General features: G+C 35.2%; 1 protein-coding gene across 1 annotated transcript in view; it reads left to right on the forward strand.

Annotated features, from left to right (window-relative positions):
- LOC129235202 (glypican-5-like) overlaps nt 1-19,016 on the forward strand; it is a 202,983-nt gene that overhangs the window by 113,959 nt on the left and 70,008 nt on the right. The window contains exon 4 of the mRNA XM_054868908.1: nt 11,584-11,843. Coding sequence (XP_054724883.1) covers nt 11,584-11,843 — 260 coding nt within the window. The remainder of the gene's footprint in view (nt 1-11,583; nt 11,844-19,016) is intronic.

Genomic DNA, 19,016 nt, shown 5'->3' on the forward strand with positions numbered 1-19,016 from the left:
ATAAACGAACGGTTCATGACTTCTGCATCATCCTTTTTTGACCCTGTTCTTTCATTGGCTAAAACAGTTCGCAGGAATATGAAACGAGTTGTAAATATCTTGAAAAGAGATGAGAAACGCTTCAGCGAAATTAGTGCGATGGTAATTCTTGCAAATTCTATGTTGCAAGGACATAATTCTTCTTGGATTGAGCTGAAGAAGTTCTTTGTCCAGCAGAGTTCCAGCGTAACTCCTAATGTTACCACAGATCCTCTCTTTCAGGTTTCTCGGTTGAATCTTCTTCGGAACGTATCCAAGTCATATAATATTGCAATAGACAAAATTAATGAATTTTTGTATGTTGATATTGAAACTGAACTTCTGAATATGTTTTATGATTTGCAAGACATTTCAAGAAGTGCTCGGTTTGATCCCAGCAATGCCATTATCAAGTTGAAAGCAGCTACTGATTTAATGGAGCAAGATATCTACCAGAACATCTCAAAAACAATATCTTTGTCTATAAATAATGTCTATGAGGAACAAGCAGAAGTTTTAAAGAGCAAAATTCATAACGGAAAGAAGAAAGTTTTGATGAATTTCCGTCCTGTAAAATTCTTCTTTTTTGCTTTCAGTGGTATAACAAGTGCTGTGTCTATAATTCTGTTTCTCTTATTCTTGCTTTGCGTATGTGCGACTGGATGTTTTCGCTTGAAAACCGATGGGACAGGAGTTAGAAAATCAAACTGTTCACACTTCTTTGGAACTCTGCTTCTCGCCGCCAATTACGTTGCTGCAGGAATGATGTGCTTGATTTGGTTACTCAGCTGTATATTGTTCGTTGTAACGTTTTTGCCTTTGCAAGTGTGCGCAGCTACGCAAGATAAATCCATTTTTGATTTTACGCTTGATCATCCTGATTTTCGTTCTAAGTTTGAAATACTAAACGCACTTACATCACCAGAATTAAACAATAGCTTCCGCGCTAATCTAGAATATTGCGAGAAAGATGAGAAATTTTCCCCGGCACTTTTTTACGATGGATTTCGTCCTATTAATGCTGATGATGTATTCAAGAACGCACCGAGAGGAAAAAGATTCATTGAGCAAGAAGTGCTTGATATTTCTTCGCCGTCATTTTCAAAAACGCTGGACATTTTGCTGGAATCTCTGAATGAAGTGAACAGTATAGATATCCACACCGTTTTTACAGATATGAAGAATTTTTTAAAGGTATTTGCTGCATCCAACTGTTTTGGATTTTTATACGAAATTAAACAACATTCTGACATGTTCCCAAACGAATCAGAAAAAGCAGAAATCATTCTAAACTCTCTAGAACCATTAATTGCAAACGTTTCATCAGCAATTCTAGAAGAAGAAATCCTGCTATCTTCGTTGCACTTTGCAAATCGTACCCTGCATCGGTCAATTAAGGACATGAAAGAAATTTCAGCGATTTCTGAAGCTTTGCACCAGCGCATACTGAAGTCCTCAGCAAATTTGTATGCAGCTGCTGCAAATGAGACTGAAGTAGACATCATTAACCGTCTTTCCAATGTTATAACGCAATCTGCAAGTCGTTTTAAACGAGGTTTTACTTTTTGCAAGCTTGTTAATTCGTGGTACAACAAGTTCTGTAACATATTTTGTCAAAGGGTATTGTATCCTTTTACCGTTTGCTGGCTTGGATCAGCTTGCATGGCGGTATTTTCCATTGTTGCTGTTTTTCTCTGCACAGTTTCTTTACCTTTATTTGTCATCTATGAGAAAAAAGATTTAGAAAAGTCAAGAGCTAATGAACTTCCTTCAGTTCTGGAAGATTCTTTGCCATCTTCATCATTTCAGGAAGAAAGTTCGAATAATTCGCAAGACCCACACAATAACAAACATGTAATTTCCAAAGATAAGAATCCTCAAATACTTTCAGATACTTCTTGTGGCAAGTTTAGCATAGAAAAAACCCTACAAAAACTCAAATGAGAATAAAAAATAATGTTTATCGTACTAAAGACACTATGAATTGGTTTAAAACATAATTATGAAAGTTTATAATTGAAAGCTTATCAGCATGAAATATTTTACGTTCAATCGCAATCTTAGCTGTAGTTACTTATCAATTTTATTGTTATCCAAAAAAAAAAAAAAAAAAAATCAATGAAATCTTGGTTTATTAGTGGACTGTTATAAGGAGTGGAGTGTCTTGAATTCTGAATAGTATGCATAAGATTTGGTTACAAATTAATTTTGCATTTTGTAAATTAAATGCAATTAGCTTTACATGAACAGTAGGATAAGTATGTGTAAAGACAGCATGTAATTAAAAATAAAATGTGTTTCAACTTTCTGTCATGTTTATTTCGTGTCCACTGTAGATAGTTGAAAAAAAAAAAAAAACCCGGCGAAAACCTAATAAAGGTAGGGTTTTTTTTTTTTTTTTTTGGTCACTCAGTGAACTATTTGTAGGGCAGCAGCAAAAATGGTAATAACCAAGTTTTAACAAGAACTTCTACTTAAAATAGAAAATCCAAAAACAGAGTTCAATGTTAGTAATTTGTCTAATAATTGTACAAGGCCCGCACTATAAATTTCAAACCTTTAGCCAGTAAATTAGCCAAATTTTAAAAGTTTTAACAACTAAAAAATTTTGTTTTTTAGAAAGATGCTAACATTTACTTATACTTCAAGTATTCAGCATACACTTGATAACAATACAGTTGGCTCTCTGTTTAACGACTTTCAAGGGACCACAAAAAATCGTCCTTAAGTTGAAAGCGTCCTGGAATAGAATGCTTTTAACACTACAGTGAACAACTTGGGACCGTGAAAAGCCGTCGTTAAATAGAGAAGTACAGTGCCAACTGTACTTTCATTCTAAAACCGGCGTTTCGCGCTGCGCGGCGGTAGCGACTCGAAATCAATTTTCAATTTGGCGGCATTTTTTTTTCTCCTGTGGCGTTTCAAACAATCTTTTGTAGTAATTTTGAGGATTAGGGGAAATATTTTTTTGTGGACATTTTGGAGAATTTTCCGTTTGCCAATACTTGCGCCAAATCAAAATTTACTTCGCCGATTTTACGATTTTATCACATTTGGCACGGTGGCGAATGCTTAGCGCGGACCCTGCTTAATTACTAACCATGTATTTTCAAAATTGAATGTATAAATGATGAATATACAAAGCATTTATCGCATTGAAAACCCTTTATTTATATATGTTATTTTTATTTTTTCAGTAAGTGTTTTTTTTTTCCCGCATGTGTAACTTTATGACAACATATTAAATAATTGAAAGCATTTGTTTTAATGGCGCTTAGCGACTTGTTTACTTATTGTATTAGAGAGTAGTAAAAAATTAAAAAACAAAGAGAAAAATATTTACCTGTCAGCCAGGTTGGGGAAATTATCATAACGTGGAACATGCCAAATTGACAAAAACTGCCCTTTGCTGAAATTCGCTATTGCTATTTTTGATCTTCTTGCTTTAATTTTACGTTTTAATGAAGCTTTTATTGTTTTTTAATGACTTTATTTTTTTATTTGGCGGATTATTTTTTAATTTTTAAAGCCTTAATCTAGTTATTCGTCGGATTATTTTTCATTTTGTTAGAACTTTTAATAACATGTTTAGTTTGAAAATGAAGCAACTAAATTCTAAATTTCAACAACATTGTTTTTGGCGATGTTTAGAAGCGGATAGTGCTTTGTCTTGACTAGTTTGGTGAAAATTTTTGAAAATGCTTCTTATGTTCCACGTTCTGATAACTTCTCCGCCATGTATGCTTCTCATTTTTTAATGTTACGTTTTTAATGGAACTTTTAAATGACTTGGTGGATTTATAGCTTATTTTTAATTGCAATGGAGCTTTGTGTTTTGATTAAAGGCTCTAAGGCTTTCGAAATCCATTAAAATAACCAAATAATGTTTGGTATCGCCAAATAAGTAGTTTTAATGTAACTTCGACCAAACGCAGAGTGATGATTAAAATAAAATATTTTAAAACATATCGCCAAAATTAAAAATGCTCCAAGAGTAGTATGTAAAAGTACAAATTGCAATCTAGTAAGCACTTTTCAACGCAATGTGAAAGTCAAATCATGCATTATGTCAACAAACAACTTAAAAAAAAAATGAAGTTTAGTTTTGAAGTATTTAATGTATTTCGTGTTCAAATTCGAAAGCTTTATGTGAAAGTGTGTTATGTTTTAAAAAGTGTCTTAAGTGTGAAATCAGCAGGGAGAGTTTTCAATGTTTAAATCAAGAACCTCAGTTATTATGGTCATGGTAATTATCGGTTAAATCAGGGCTTCGCAACCGGTGTGCCGCGGCACACTAGTGCGCCGTGACAAGGAACCCGGTGTGCCGCGATATTTTCGTAGTTTTATAAAAGGAAACAGCTTTGATGTATTTTGTTTTAAAGTGACGACCGAATGGCGTTTGTATCGGTCTGTAATTTCTCAATTCATCTTGTCCATCATGTGCAATTAGACATACCCAACAAGGGGAGTGGCGGGATTTGCTGCCCCACCTCTTTTAAACTTCTTGTGATCCTATTACAGTTTTTGAAAACGGACTCTAATTTCCAACTAATTATACAGAATTTTTTCTAAATCTTTCGCAAACAAGAGTATCGCCCCCTCCCCCCAGGTAGGGATCGTGCCCTCCCGCCTAGAATTTCAGTCCCAGCTTTAGCTTTTGTTTTCCTCTTTTCCAGTTCCGATACTAATTTCATTTTACCGTAGTTTCTCAAAGCTCTGTTCTGAGACTTAGCAAACTAGAAATTAAAACCATACACTGTTTCCTCCATCGTGAAGCTCTCATGGCAAAGAACTTACCAGATGAGCTGAAGTCAGCTTTGGCTGAAGTCGTGAAAATCGTGAATTTCATAAAATCGAGGCCGTTTATTTCTCGCCTTTTCTCTGTACTTTGTGAAGAAAGGGGGGAGGGGAGCAGATCTCCACTCCCTACTTCATACAGAGATTCGCTGACTTTCATGTGGTATGGTACTACACACAATTTTTGAATTGAGGGCCGAGGTACGACAGTTTTTGATTTTAAAAAACGAAATGCAGTACGCCAGTTAGTTGCAAGACAAATATTGGCTGGCAAAACTAGCGTACATGGCTGACATTTTCGAACACCTTAACGAGTTGAATCGGAAAATGCAAAGACAAGGAGAGAATTTGGGTTACATGTATGGACAAGCTAAACGGGTTCAAAGGGTTCAAATCAAAAATTCCGCTGTGGAGAGAGGAAGTAGATCGTGGCTCATTGGACATGTTCAAATAGTTGTCAACATGATATGAAGGAAATGGCCAGTCTTGCATAATATAGACGAACGCGCGAACGGTGTTCGCAGAAAAATTTTGGCTCTGCAGAAATTTTTTTCACTACTATTTATTGTTAATAAAAAAAAATGAAGACATTAAAAAAAAAACCCATATTTTATTTGTTTCTTCCAAATCTTATATAGTTATTAATCTAAAAAATAATTATTTCTTGAAATTGCGATTATAGTACGCTAATTACTTAACAGACAAAGGAGTAAACGGTTGCAAGTCAAGTCGAGACCGCTCTTACTATGACTGTAGTTATTTTACACAGCCTGGATCACGTAAGACGAAAATTACAGTACATAAAATAAACAACTTGACAGACTATAGAACAATCTCTCCCACTGTAAATTGAGTTCCAATGCGTTGGCGTAGAGAGAGGGGAGGAGCATTAATTTAAAACTTTTTAACAGGTAATATGCAGAAGATACGGTATTTATTTTTGCAGAAATACTTAATTTCAAACAAATAAGTAGTTATGTTGATATGTGTACAAAATCAAATATCTTCAAGTAATATTAGTAAGTTCAAGTAGTATAAAATTTTCAAGTAAAAAGCAGGTAGCTCATGTTTTATCAGATTTACATGAACTTTTTCACTGTAAAATTAAAATAATAATGATCATGCAATTGATATTGAGCAAAAAATAATAGTTTAAGCAGTTTTCTTCAGTTAGTGAAAAGTAAGCATGAACTATATGCTGTTGCAAAATAAAGCTCTTCACCCCCTTTTTTATATTTTTGTATAAATAAAGCATGAGTGAGTTATAATAGTTATTTGCAGAAAATTTTCCAGTTAGGATTTGTGTTCGCAGAAAGCTTTTCATTTTATCCAAGTCTGGAAATGGCAATGGAGAAAAGCTGCTGAATGGGGTGGCAGAACATTTAGTCCTACTTCAGGACAAGTTTAAGCACTATTTCAAGAATACTAACATATAACAGTGGATTCGCGATCCATTCTCTTCATCTGCGGATGCATCAGTTAAAGATCTTTCTTTGAAGGCACGAAAAGAATTTATGGACCTTAAGAGCGACCGTACTTTTAAACTAAGTTGAGCGAAGTGCCTCTGGACGAATTTTGGTTGCTGGTTCAAAATGAGTATCCCGCCATCTCTTGTCTTGTTACTGATGTGCTGTATCATTTTCAATTACATATGTTTACGAACTCAGCTTCTCAGCCCTCACACTTATAAAAAAAAAAAAACCAGCAAGATATCATCTCTTAAGAGCCTGGATTAAGAACATCGTGTAGCTCTTTCCAGCATAGAACTGAATATCAAACATCTTTGCTCCTCAAGGCAGGCTCAAGTGTCTCATTAATGTCAAACGGAAGTTAGGTGCTTGGTTATAATTTCTTGCTTGCTTCTTTTTTGAAACATTATTTAATAAATTGTTTAACTGCAATGTGCACTTTAATGACATGCTTGACAGAAATGCTTTGAAACACATGAAACATAATTTTCTGCAAAGTCTGATATAGGTAGTTTTGTTGTTCATTATCAACCTCAATACATTCGAAATATTTCTACTTCTTTATCTTTACTAATAATAAAGCTGAAAGTCTCTCTGTCTGTCAGGATCTCTGTGACGCACATAGGGCCTAGACCGTTCGGCCGATTTTCATGAAATTTGGCACAAAGTTAGTTTGTAGCATGGGGGTGTGCGCCTCGAAGCGATTTTTCGAAAATTCGATGTGGTTCTTTTTCTATTCCAATTTTAAGAACAAAATTATCATAAGATGGACGAGTAAATTACGAAATTATCATAACGTGGAACCGTAACATGGGCACAAGCAAATTGGCGAGATACGAAAATTATCATAACGTGGAACCGTAACATGGGTACAAGCCAATTGGCGAGAAAATTCACCATACATTATTTGTAAATATACAGGTGAATCAAAAGACCTTTTAATTTTTCTATTACGGGAAAAGCCGTGCGGTACCACTAGTTCTAAATAAGTTTAAATACACTACGTAGTTATAATTGTTTTATTCATATGAAAAAAGCCCCCCCCCCCCCCCCGTCTTTTTACCAGTGAATGATAAAAACATTTCTATATTACCATTGCGAAATTAAGTTCAGTGTGCCCCGTTGATCTAGAAATTTCTTAAGTGTGCCGCAAAGTAAAAAAAAGTTTGAGAAGCACTGGGTTAAAAAAATGGCCTTCATTTGCGACGATTTTCGGAATTGTGTATGGTAACGTGTGACTTTGTGACAAACGGGAGGGGGGGGGGGGAGTTTGACATCTTTGATGGGCAGCCCTTTATGGAAAATGAACAATTCAAAATCATTCCAAAGGGAATGATTTTGATTATCTCTATAATGAATCTTCAAAAGGTGGTGACTCTCAGGTGACTGGGAATGGGAATGTTCCCTGATGTTTGTCATAATGATTTAGATATTTTCACTGCTTTAATGCAATGCTTTGTCAAAGTGAGCAGCAGTTTTTTGACCAAATTTAGACCAGACTGTCTGACGGAAACGACGTCACGTTTAGATCACAAGCCGAAACAGGAAGGAGATTGTTTGTGCTTTAATAAGGAAACGGAAACGGGCGATCTAACTTCGTAGTTTGAAGAAAAAATGTTGACTTTTTCTTTCTGTAAGCGAGCCGCCTCGTAAAAAAATCCAAGTTACTTCGTTTGCACTGTTTAGGAAATGCTTGCAATGGTTTTGGACAAAATGGCTACGTGCTTAATCTGATTCAAACGATATTTCTAATAATGCTGTCAATTTCTCTGTAGACCACACAATGTTAATTATTTCAGGAATCGGTTTCCATTCAGCAAACGTTCGTAACTTTTGTGAGCTATTTCTTTCTTCTAGTCTAGTCACACATTCGTTACTGTTATCTGTTTCTCAGCCTTCTAGTCTAGTCAAGTCAAACATTCGTTTCTGGTGTCAACTGTTTCTATGTCTTCTAGACTAGTCAAACATTCAATTATATGTGTGTGTGTGGTGTTTTAATGTTGCTTTGAAAAATAATCTCCCCGTGTTCAAAACAACACATTGTTTTTCAGATTGCTTGACTTTTTTCATTGATGGGGAAAAAAAAAGTTTTCAATTTTAATTCACTAGTTGTGGCCTCCTTTCTACTGAAGACCCTAGACACTTGCCCCCCATTTACCTATGCATAGGGACGCCTGAATAATAAAATGTAACCATAGCATCAATATATTTTGCAATGTTACCTATAAATTTGCCGAATCGTCTGACAAAATTGCCGATTTTTTTTTTTTTTTTTTATCTTGAGGTCACAGCGGCGCCCCCGCCCATACTCTGATCAAACCCGTAGGCATTCTTAAATAATTTTTCTGGAACAGTTAAGTAATATTTTATCCACTTCTCCTGTGAGTCTGTGCTAATAAAGGAAGGGAAGGGGTGGGGCACCTACTGCTTGATCGTCCTCTAAATGTAACCAAAAATGCCAATCGCTTTGGGAAGATTAATATCAATTCCACTAACTTTACGTGCAAGTTTTCATATAAAAACTTGACCCATAGTTGTCTGGAGGTCACCTTCACCCATTTTTATTACTATCATCAATTGGAATGCCAGAAACATTTATAACCCGATAGCAGGAATCGAATCTCTAAATTTTGCCATCCTTAATCACAATGCGCCCACGAGTGTCCTCAATCGTCCTTCAGCAATCAATATTTAATTTCGTGCTTATGCCATCCATTACTTCCACTTCATATGCGAATTTTCCTCATATATCATTTCTCGTAACGTTAACCACCCTAGTTAAGAGCACATAATTGAGCACTATATTAATGGTTTTATCGGAATCTCCGCGTTAAATGTCCACAGTGGGGACTTCACACTTTTCGGCTGGGACGCGAAGAAAGCCCTTCCCCCGGTGCACTTGCTCTTGCGTTGGCAACTGAATTGATTTTAATAATTATTAATATCCCGCGGGTTATTAATAATAATTAGTGTTTCAAAATGATCGCCATCTTGCCTTGATGGACTCGCAAGTGTTGTTAAACTGAAATTTGTTTCTCAAGAATGTGCCTGAATGTTTCTATGGCTTGAGTAATTTTCGAAAATTAGTATTCTATTTTCTTCCTTTCCTACTTAGTTGCAGACTGTTGGAAATTAATGTCTGCAGAAATATGCGGTTATCATTATTGTTTTGTCCAGCAGTAACTTTCTATCACAAAATTTTGGATGATGCGAACCAATGTTAAGAGGACCGAAGAAGACGATTAAATTAGTTGACTGTCTATCTTTTATGTTTTTAACCATATTGTTGATATAGTGTCATAACTTTTCATTTATTTTACACAATATTGATGATAAATTCTACGTTTGCGATCGGTCAAAAATTAGGCCCCTGAAACAATTTTGAAAGCATGATTTGTACAAAAAATTACGACAAAATATTCTTTAAAAGATGAAAAAAAAAAATAAATAAATAAAAAATTCTAATGTTTTTTAAGTCATGTATTGACTGATTTGAGCTATTTATCTGGATATCATATATGGTTCACATATGTCTGGGAAACGTTTAAAGAACAAATTATGTCATTTAAAATTAAAGGCCGCCCACCTTGAACATACTCTTTGCATTATAAAATTTATGAGTAAAGATTTTTTAAAGAAAAAAGCTTATATAATCTCCCCCCCCCCCCACGAAGCTCGATTTTTTTCCCCCCAAAAGTCTTCAGATTCATTTAAAATTATTGCAGGCCCTTGGTCTAGATTTAACTAAATTTCTTGTATTTCTTATAAAATTAGAGCTTGATGCTTGTAGGTTTTTTCTTTAGTTCACAGTGACGTTACTTATCGAGGGTGTACAACGGGCCTACCTCCATCAAATGAGCAATCACCCCTCTCTTTACAATCGATTTTAGATCGAACAGACGGAGGTCTACTTCGCCAGTATCACTAACATCGTTTCACTAAATACCCTGGAAGCATAAATAAATAGACAGAATAAAAATAAAACCCTGGTGTTTATCTGTTACATTTATTTGAGTTGTTACTCAGAAAGCTTTCAAGAATTCAGACGGTTTTTTCTTAAGAGATCGAGGCGGCACGATGCCAAGTGTAATAACCCACAACAGCGAATCGTTAAATAGTTGGCATATGTTGTGTTAAATGACGAAGTGTTGACACGCTGGGTCAAGAGGTTAGCTCCCAAGTAATGGGTGACATATGTCATCCTTTAAAGATCTGTTTGTTTGAGGATCTGGCGAATTATTCGGTCACTTGATCTGTCCCCCCTATCAGTCGTCGCGTGTTACATTTATGGCCTTTTTCGCTCGCCAGATCGTGTGCGATAACATAACCTTTCAAGATGATGGAAACGTTCGAGGATCTTGGAAGGGGTTTTCTAAACTTAGGAGCGGTGAATGGCAAGAATATGTTCACTGGCTTCAAAAAGGCGTTTTCCTAACTTCGATGGAAGGTGTGTTTCTACAGTTCTGTTTGAACGATACAGCTCCTTCAATTAATTTATTTTTCGAACACTTCATTAGTGTTGAAGAGACTTTCAACGAAAAGAACAAAGTTTGAAAATTATGATGTTCTGAAAAGAATCTATTATCAACTCTTCAGAAAATTCTAAATTTTTGTAACAATTACCCCTCCCTCTCCCCCTTCCCACGAGTTTTACGGTAGAATGAAAGTTTGCACTTGCATAAATACTGATTGACAAAGGGGTTCATAAAAGTACGTTGTGACGGGCCTTCCACCTGTAAATCCGCCATTGATTACCGTCATTGTAAAGATCAGTTTGCAACGGAAGCAATAGGTTCATTTAAGTTGGACATTCCCGATTAAAACTTGAATTTTACGACATGTAAGCTTGTCTCAGATTTTGTTTCCTAATTTGTGGTGGTTTTAATACTAGATTTTCGATTTATGAAGAGAAAAGTCCCTGCAGCTAATGCAGTGGGGGGGGGGGGGGCAATTTAATGATAATTGGGGGTGCATGAATGATGGAGAAATATGTAATTGAGTGCTCTAAGCTGAAAATTTTCGAGACAAACAAAAATAAAATACTGAATTTCGAAAAATAAGAGGGCCTTTTGGAAAATGAGCTATTTATTTGTTAATTCCACAGAAGTATTTTTTATCAAAAGTGTGTGTTCTTCTAATTAAACTGCTTTTAATTGCTTTAACCAGCTTTACTCAACTTAGGACTTAGCAAAAAAAAAAAAAATAAATAAATAAACTAAGTTTTAAAACATCGGCGATTTTTGACATTCTGTATTATGACCTGTTACTGGATCTGAAATGTATTTTTTATCTCTTTCAGGTGAAAGTAGCTTGTGGCCATCCCAGACGGGCATCTCGTGATGTCACGGAGCCTAGTGTCTTAACTCCTGGCGGGACGCCCGGACGCATAGTTCCCGTCCGGTCTTCAACGGATAGCTTGTACATAAGACTCCAACAAATTGTGCAGAGATTGACTGAAACGAAAGGACATTATGCCAATTTGGCTGACATTGTCTGCAGCGACGAATCTTGGGCAGTGAGGGAAGAAGGACAATGCTGGAACGGAACTTCTCTGGGACAGTAAGTTGTGATGTAATTTATTTCTGAAATCAATGTCTCGGAACTTTTCAGTCCCGTAGGGTGGTATATGAATAATCTTTCAATCTTTCCTTTTATAATCATAACCATCCTCCTTCTTTGCTATATGTGATTTTGTTGGTGTCCCGTTGCTGAAACTGTGCAGAACATTGCTAAAATTCTTGTTGTACACTCTAAAAATTTTATTGTGTAATGCACCAAAAGCTGGTTCTAGTTTGCTGTTTGCAAATGATGGTGCATAAATTTTGGGATATTGTGTTGCAACAAACACAAGGTAACACCAAAAAATTGCGTATTTTTCACCGAAGTGTGGTAAAATTAATGCACTATCCTTTACTCCCAGCAGATTCGCACCACCTTTTAGTGCAATCTGCCACAATGTTTTATGGTGCAGCCATTACGTATCGTTACTGAAAACCTACAAAATAGATATTCATCACGATCGTTTTTTTTTTTCGAAGGAATATTTTTTACCATGGGCTTATCATTGAGTTTGAGTCTGAAAATCCTTGTAAGTCAGGTTGATTATTGAAAGTAATTATTCACCTGAATAAAAGGAGACTGTGAATTATAAGTCCAGTAATCAACAGATAGAATTTCAATGGCATTTTCGAATATCTTAATTGTACGTACCTCCAATCACCTATTCAATTCGAGATACAAAACCGTATTAACAGAAATACCGTTTTTCATCGAGAATATCAAAATGATAACTAACACTTCATATTTAGCCCTCACTGAAGCAGGAAGAACCATGACAACATTTCTCAAATGACGCCCAATCAAAATAATGACCTGCTTTTTTGTGATTAACTTTACTTAACAAAAGCAAATCGAAATACAGATGTTCTGAAGTGAAACATTTGCATGTATGTATTTGGTTTCTGATTTCTAAAAGAGTAATCCGTACCTATATTCTACATCTCTCCAATGTTCTATTTTTCCCCTCCAGCTGAAATTTTCTTAAAAAATGATGACCTACCATTATAAAATGTTATGGCAGCGTTATTTGCTAGTGCATTACTTTTTCCCTGCAAGATAATCACATTTGAGCTTAGTACATGATTTAATTGATTTTTAAAAATCATTAGCCCTATAAATTAGTGGCTTACCCGCTGTTAAGTACTTTTCTTGTTTCTCATTATAGCAAGAGTTTGTAACTCATTTCCTATTTTATTTCCCTTAACCCATGTTCACATTGCTTTAGCAGTCTTTAATTTTTAATGCTTCCTATTATAACAATATCCAGAAATAATTTAAATACAATGGATTTATTTAATTACATTAATGACTTTAATGTTCCATCCGCTAATTGCATTCAATTTAATGATATAATGTAAAATTATTTTTTTTCCATCGTGATTATTCAGCTTCATTTCTACACACTCGGCGCAAGCCATTGTTACATTAAAATAATTGATACCTATTATTTTCCTTTTTAAAAATATATTCCCCCTCTTCCCGATTTTAAACTCATTGCTTCAAAATCGGTCGTGTTTTTGAACCTTAATTGCTGGCTAGGTCTGATGGAACTGATTATTCCAAAACCTAAGATTTCCTAACGTGGTTTCATAAAAAATTCAGTATTACTCTATAATTTTTTCGCTTCACAATATTTCACCGTACCGAGAGGTAGTTAGTTTCTCTTAAAGATATTTTAAATTTTTTTAAAAAGGAAAATTACTACTTTTAAAACATTTGAAAATTTGTAGAGTGAACATAACCAAAACAGTTGTTGACCACTGTTTCCACAATGCAATATCTGTTAGGATATCTCTTGAGTCTATCGACTCAAATAATAAATCAATGAAAAGAGAGTATTATTATTTATTGCTGTGCAGATTATTTTTGTTTCTCAATATTATTACAATTTTATATTTCTTTTATTTATATAATACTTATTTAATTTTATTTTTTAAAGGAAGAGGAAAAAATGTGGTGTCAGATAAAAGTTTTATTAAATAAAACAAAATCCAAGACCGAGACTTTGAAACAAACATTTATTTTTCCATTGTAACTTTGGATTTATTGAATTATGAAATTATGCGGATAAAATCGTTACGTGTGTCATACGGTTGAATAAAATTTAATTTTTGAAACCTTCAAGATGTCTGGTTGGAAACCACTCATACAACTGGCTTAAAGTATTGTTTAAAAAAAAATCGTATCATTTTTTCGAGGTAACACACCAAAAATTTGAAATTGAACTGATTTTTCTTGTTACGAATGTAGAAAGGAAGTTTAAAAAGCAAAAGTGAAGTTCGGCACTCTGATATTACAAAAAAGTGTTGCAAAACCTCGTGGATTTCATGCCAACAAGAGCGGTTAGTGTGATCAAATGAGAGGCTGCCCAAAAACATAAGTACTTCGGTTCAGTTGCACTATTATTTTTTCTGCTCAGAGTAACTTGAAATAGCAATTTATTTGATAGTAGCCGAATTGAATTCCTATTTTCTGATAACCCGAATATATTTTTTAATATTATATTTTTTGGAAAATTAGATAATTACTTGTGTTCAACAACAACTTAATCATATCCTCTTTTACCTAGTTTAACATTTAGACTTAGAAAAAAGTACAATCAGTTGAATTGAGGTGGGGGGGGGGGGGGTATTTGAGGCTGTCATGCTTGAAAAAATGTTAGACTTCTCAAACTTGCTATGCTGTTCAGTACTGTTTGTTGCATCAATATTTTCTTACGCTGATTTTAACTATTTGAAACTTGTTGAAATATTTGTTACGTAGTGCTGTAAGCTGATTCCTCTCGGATTCTTCAGAAGCTTTCTGAGATTTCCTTTTCAACTTAGCTCCAACTTAGTTACTATTGTCCTTCAAAAGCATTAAGTGCATGTATAAACAAGACAAACAGGAAAGGTCTTTTTTACGAAAGCATTTGCAGAGTGTTAGCCAATACACCGGATGCCTTTTTTTCCACTTCCTAGTTCCGCTGTTCTTGAAATATATCTTCTTGAGCATTGGCATTTATTCTATGTGTTAATTTCTCCTCCATTTTTTTAAAAATCCATATGCAATCTGCGAGAGCTGAAGGGTCATGGCTGATCTTAATCTCCATACCTATTACCATAGTGTGACTGGCAATATGGCAAAATAAGATCCGAAGTTTCTAGGGAGGTCCTTCACTGCACCTCTGTGTCTGAATAAGTGAAGGGCTCTGGGCAGAAATGTGAGAAGCCACAAGGAGTGACTTTTCGATTCTAAGTTTTTGTTTCTCATAACTAAAATTTAGATAAACATATCTGGTTTTAATATTGGAGAATATAAGGGCGTGCACAGGGGGGGAGAAGAGACACCTGCTGACCGGGCATGAGCCTGAAAGTGGCTCGAGATTTTCAAAATGAGGGATGAAATATATACAGGGTGTTCCGTTTTAATCTGCAAGACCTTTATTTTCGCAACCGTTAGTCTTAGATGTATGCTTTCAATTGCAAAAATATTCAAAATCAGATGCAGAGTTAAGGTATTGAAAGTTTGAAGTAAAAATGAAATAAGTCAAAAAATACAAAATTTAACTTTTTATTCGGGCCCCAGGTCTTCTAACTTATATTTAGGGAAATAATCTCCAGTAAAAAATAACTCCTGCACAAAAGGTTTAAAATTAGTACGACTAATATTCACTCACCGAGATATGAAACACAGCGTTTTGTGACTTACACTATTTTTTTTTACTCGCCGCCAATAACACCTTTTGGGGGAAAATATAGCGGTTAACAAATGTTTAAAACTATATGTGTGCCCTAGTGTGGTTTTTCAAATTGTTCGAGGTTTTCTGGTGCGTTTTTGCGTATCACGGCATAACATTCGCATTTATTTTTGGACCCAACTCTTGCTAGTGCAAAAGAGCTAGGGTGTTATTGTGTAATTAATTGTCTTGAATTTTTAACTGAGACACTCAGTTTGTTCGCCTGTAAGCTCACCTTTCATTCTATCATCAGTTTTAGTGGTAACTCTCCTTATTTTTGCTCTCTCCTGCCCTTTTTAAACTGCAACTCATCTTTTTTTTAACCAAAATATATTTGTAGAAAACGTTTCCGGTTCCAAATGCGAAATGTTTTCCGTGCAGAGATTTTAATGCTTCCAAGGTGCAATAAGCGAGTTTGTGTTTCAAATCTGGTGTAGAAAACGCAGAAAAACAAATCGTCAAGATTGCAGACTTTATTAGATTTTTCCAAAGTGGATGGAATCCACGCACGCAGGTTGAGAGAAAATTTGAAGCTTCTTCCTAAATAAATCAAAACTTCTTCCTTCCACCCAACCGCATTACCATGTAATGATCTCCTAAGATTCTGATCCCCGTAAAACCCCCCTTTCCCACCCCAACTCGCTGTGCTTTGAGGGGAAAAAATGTTTGGGGGAGGTATATGCCATACGGGATGAATTTCTTTTCATCTTTCCCACCTCAGCTTCACACTCTGGCATGGATGGAACAAAACTGTTTTGTATTTGCTCATCTGGTGTGTTAGGCAAGAAATGGCTGCTTATTGTTTGAATTGATTTACATTCCCACGGCATTCAATGTGTTTTTGACTCCTCATTAACTTTTGCCTCAGTTGTAGCATTTTCATGTATTCTATTCACGATTCCATCAAGGCATAAATTACCAGGGTTGCCAGATGCTGCCTTAGACGATTTTTGCTGTTACCTTGCCTCTCAAGGAGTGTGGCTTGTCAGTGGGTCTTTTTTAGTTTTCTGCAATCATTTTATTTATTAAAATGAGTTTGAGAGCTCTAAAAATTACTCGGTTTACAAGATGTGAATTGAGGACTTTTTCAATGTGCTGGATTTGAAGAATCCTCGCATCACCTTATACATCAATTTTTAGAAGAAAAGAATATATCATTTTTAGGGCCCGATTAAGATTGGTAGGCCCTAGGTCAAACAGTTTTCGGAAGAGCCCTCCTGTAGTTAGATATTAAAATTTTAGCCTCATTAGATTATTGACTAAAGCAATTTTAGCAATTTGGGGGCACCTAGATAGTGGGGGCCCTGGGCCACGGCCTAGCTGGCCTATTCAATAATCAGACCTTGATCCTGTTCGAAAATGTGGAAGTTTTTTCTTTGAACAGCTTAAATAGGTTATTTCCGTCTTAAAAATGTGTATTAATAATAATAATAATAATAATAATAATAATAATAATAATAATAATAACTACTTACAAAGAGATGACTTAAAAATCTGGTTTTATTCTCTTTTTCAATTTTGCTTAGTGGTACAATAAAACAACTTTATGAAACGAAACCGCATTAGAGAATCCATAAAATACCCCTCTTCCTGGCCACATATGTTGAATAAGCGTTTTTCTTTATATCTTTCGTCTGGAACTATTATTCATACTTTTTCTCAGTAATCACGGGAACCGTAACGTGACGGTGTGACGCAAGTCGTACCTTTGCCCACCAAAGTTTCTCCCAATTAAAGTAATTGATCTTCGGAAAGGGGAACCACGGCGTCTGGCTGTCTGTCTGAATGTCGATTCGCAGAAGGGATGACATCACCCTGAAACATTCACCCCTCACCCTAATGATCAGCGTAGTGGGTAGATTTTGAGAATGGTTATGTGGTTTTGATTCATTGTTGTTATTCTTTGAAATGGAGCTACTCATTAGTTTTAATGCCACGGTTTTTAACCTCGTATTTCATTAGGCGAGAAATTAAGTTTCAACTATGAGCCTGCTTTCAAGTTCAATTGTTTCCTAAAATGCTGAAATTTAGTCTGTTGCTTCGGGTTTTCGAGTGCAAGCCAAGAGAGACATTCTTACTGCTGTGGGTTTTATTATTTTTAAATTTGATTTGGAGTTCAGGGTTAAATTGGAGAAGCGATAAGAATAGCGATGTTGTTGAGGGCCAAATAATATCGAGGAGTTACAAAAATGAAAGAGAGAGAGAGAGAGTAATATCGAGAGATGTCAAGTTTTTTAACAAAATTGGAAAAGTTGGGAAATTTTGTGTTCTTTATAAGCAGTTATTGTGCTTAAACACTGATGATAATCCGCGTTAAAATCAATTGATATTAGTTGGCCTTCTCTTCGGACGCTTAGGCTAGAGCCAACATAAAAATATATTATATAAGCTTAGAAAAAGTTGCTATAAATAATTAACTAAAGTTGTGCGTAAAAAATATGTTGAAAGCTTGTGTGTGTAGACGGAGGGATGCGGGGGGGGGGGGGGGGGGGGTCAGTTTTATCTAAAACTGAAACATAAATGTTGCATGATTGCTAACTTTTTCCTGAGTAGTGAAATTATTTCTGCTATTTAAAAAGACATGGAAAAAAAATATTAGATGTAGTTGAAGAAATTTTCTTTAGGTAGAATTCAGAGTGAAATTTTCGTGACTTTAAACAGTTTGCCTTTCGGTGAAGAAAAGTCTACGTCCATTGTAAGTACAAAATCGCTGAAAGTAGAAAGCAATGCTGAAACTGTTCACTATGAGAAAAAAACACATGTTCTTGGAAAGTAATGGTGAACAATTTCATAAATCTGTGCACATCGATCGAAAATATGAAAAAAAAGTTTGTAATAATTTAGAAATTCAGTCTTTTAGCTCTTTTTTTTTCTTCCGGTGAATTTTTACAAATTAGATAGAATTTTAAACTCTTGTACGCATTAGTATATGTTCTGAAGAATATAGGTGTGCTCTGTACTTTCTTCTTTTTATTTCATCTGCCATCTTTTTAGGCTCCATTATAATTTTCATCAAATCTAAGTGTATTCCATTTCTGTTTCGTCCACATTAAAATAAATTTAAAATGTCACGTTTCGTCTTGACGAATGGAATAAGATTCACCCCATATAAAAATCGATAAGAAATCATTCTTCTCCTTATTTCAATATTCGTAAATTTTTCTTTTCACACTCCACCCATTTTACCCCAACACCCTCCTGCCACACGTACGTTTGTGATCGTCTGATCTCGGCTTGTTCCTTACCCCATCCTCCCTCTTAAGGCTCATAATCGATGAATCGATAAAGTACCGTCTTGGAGCCGATAAAGATCGGCGGCAAATAGAGCCGATGATCAAACTGACAATCTTCCCTGATTTCGACCCATCGCTTCATAGAACGTTTCTTGCTCTGTTGCCAACATTAATATTGAAAAATATTTGGCTTCCAATTTTCGTTAGGATTGGGATTGTCAT

The sequence above is a fragment of the Uloborus diversus genome, chromosome 2 (genome assembly GCF_026930045.1).
Source record: "Uloborus diversus isolate 005 chromosome 2, Udiv.v.3.1, whole genome shotgun sequence".
In the NCBI taxonomy this organism is placed as follows: Eukaryota; Metazoa; Arthropoda; class Arachnida; order Araneae; family Uloboridae; genus Uloborus; species Uloborus diversus.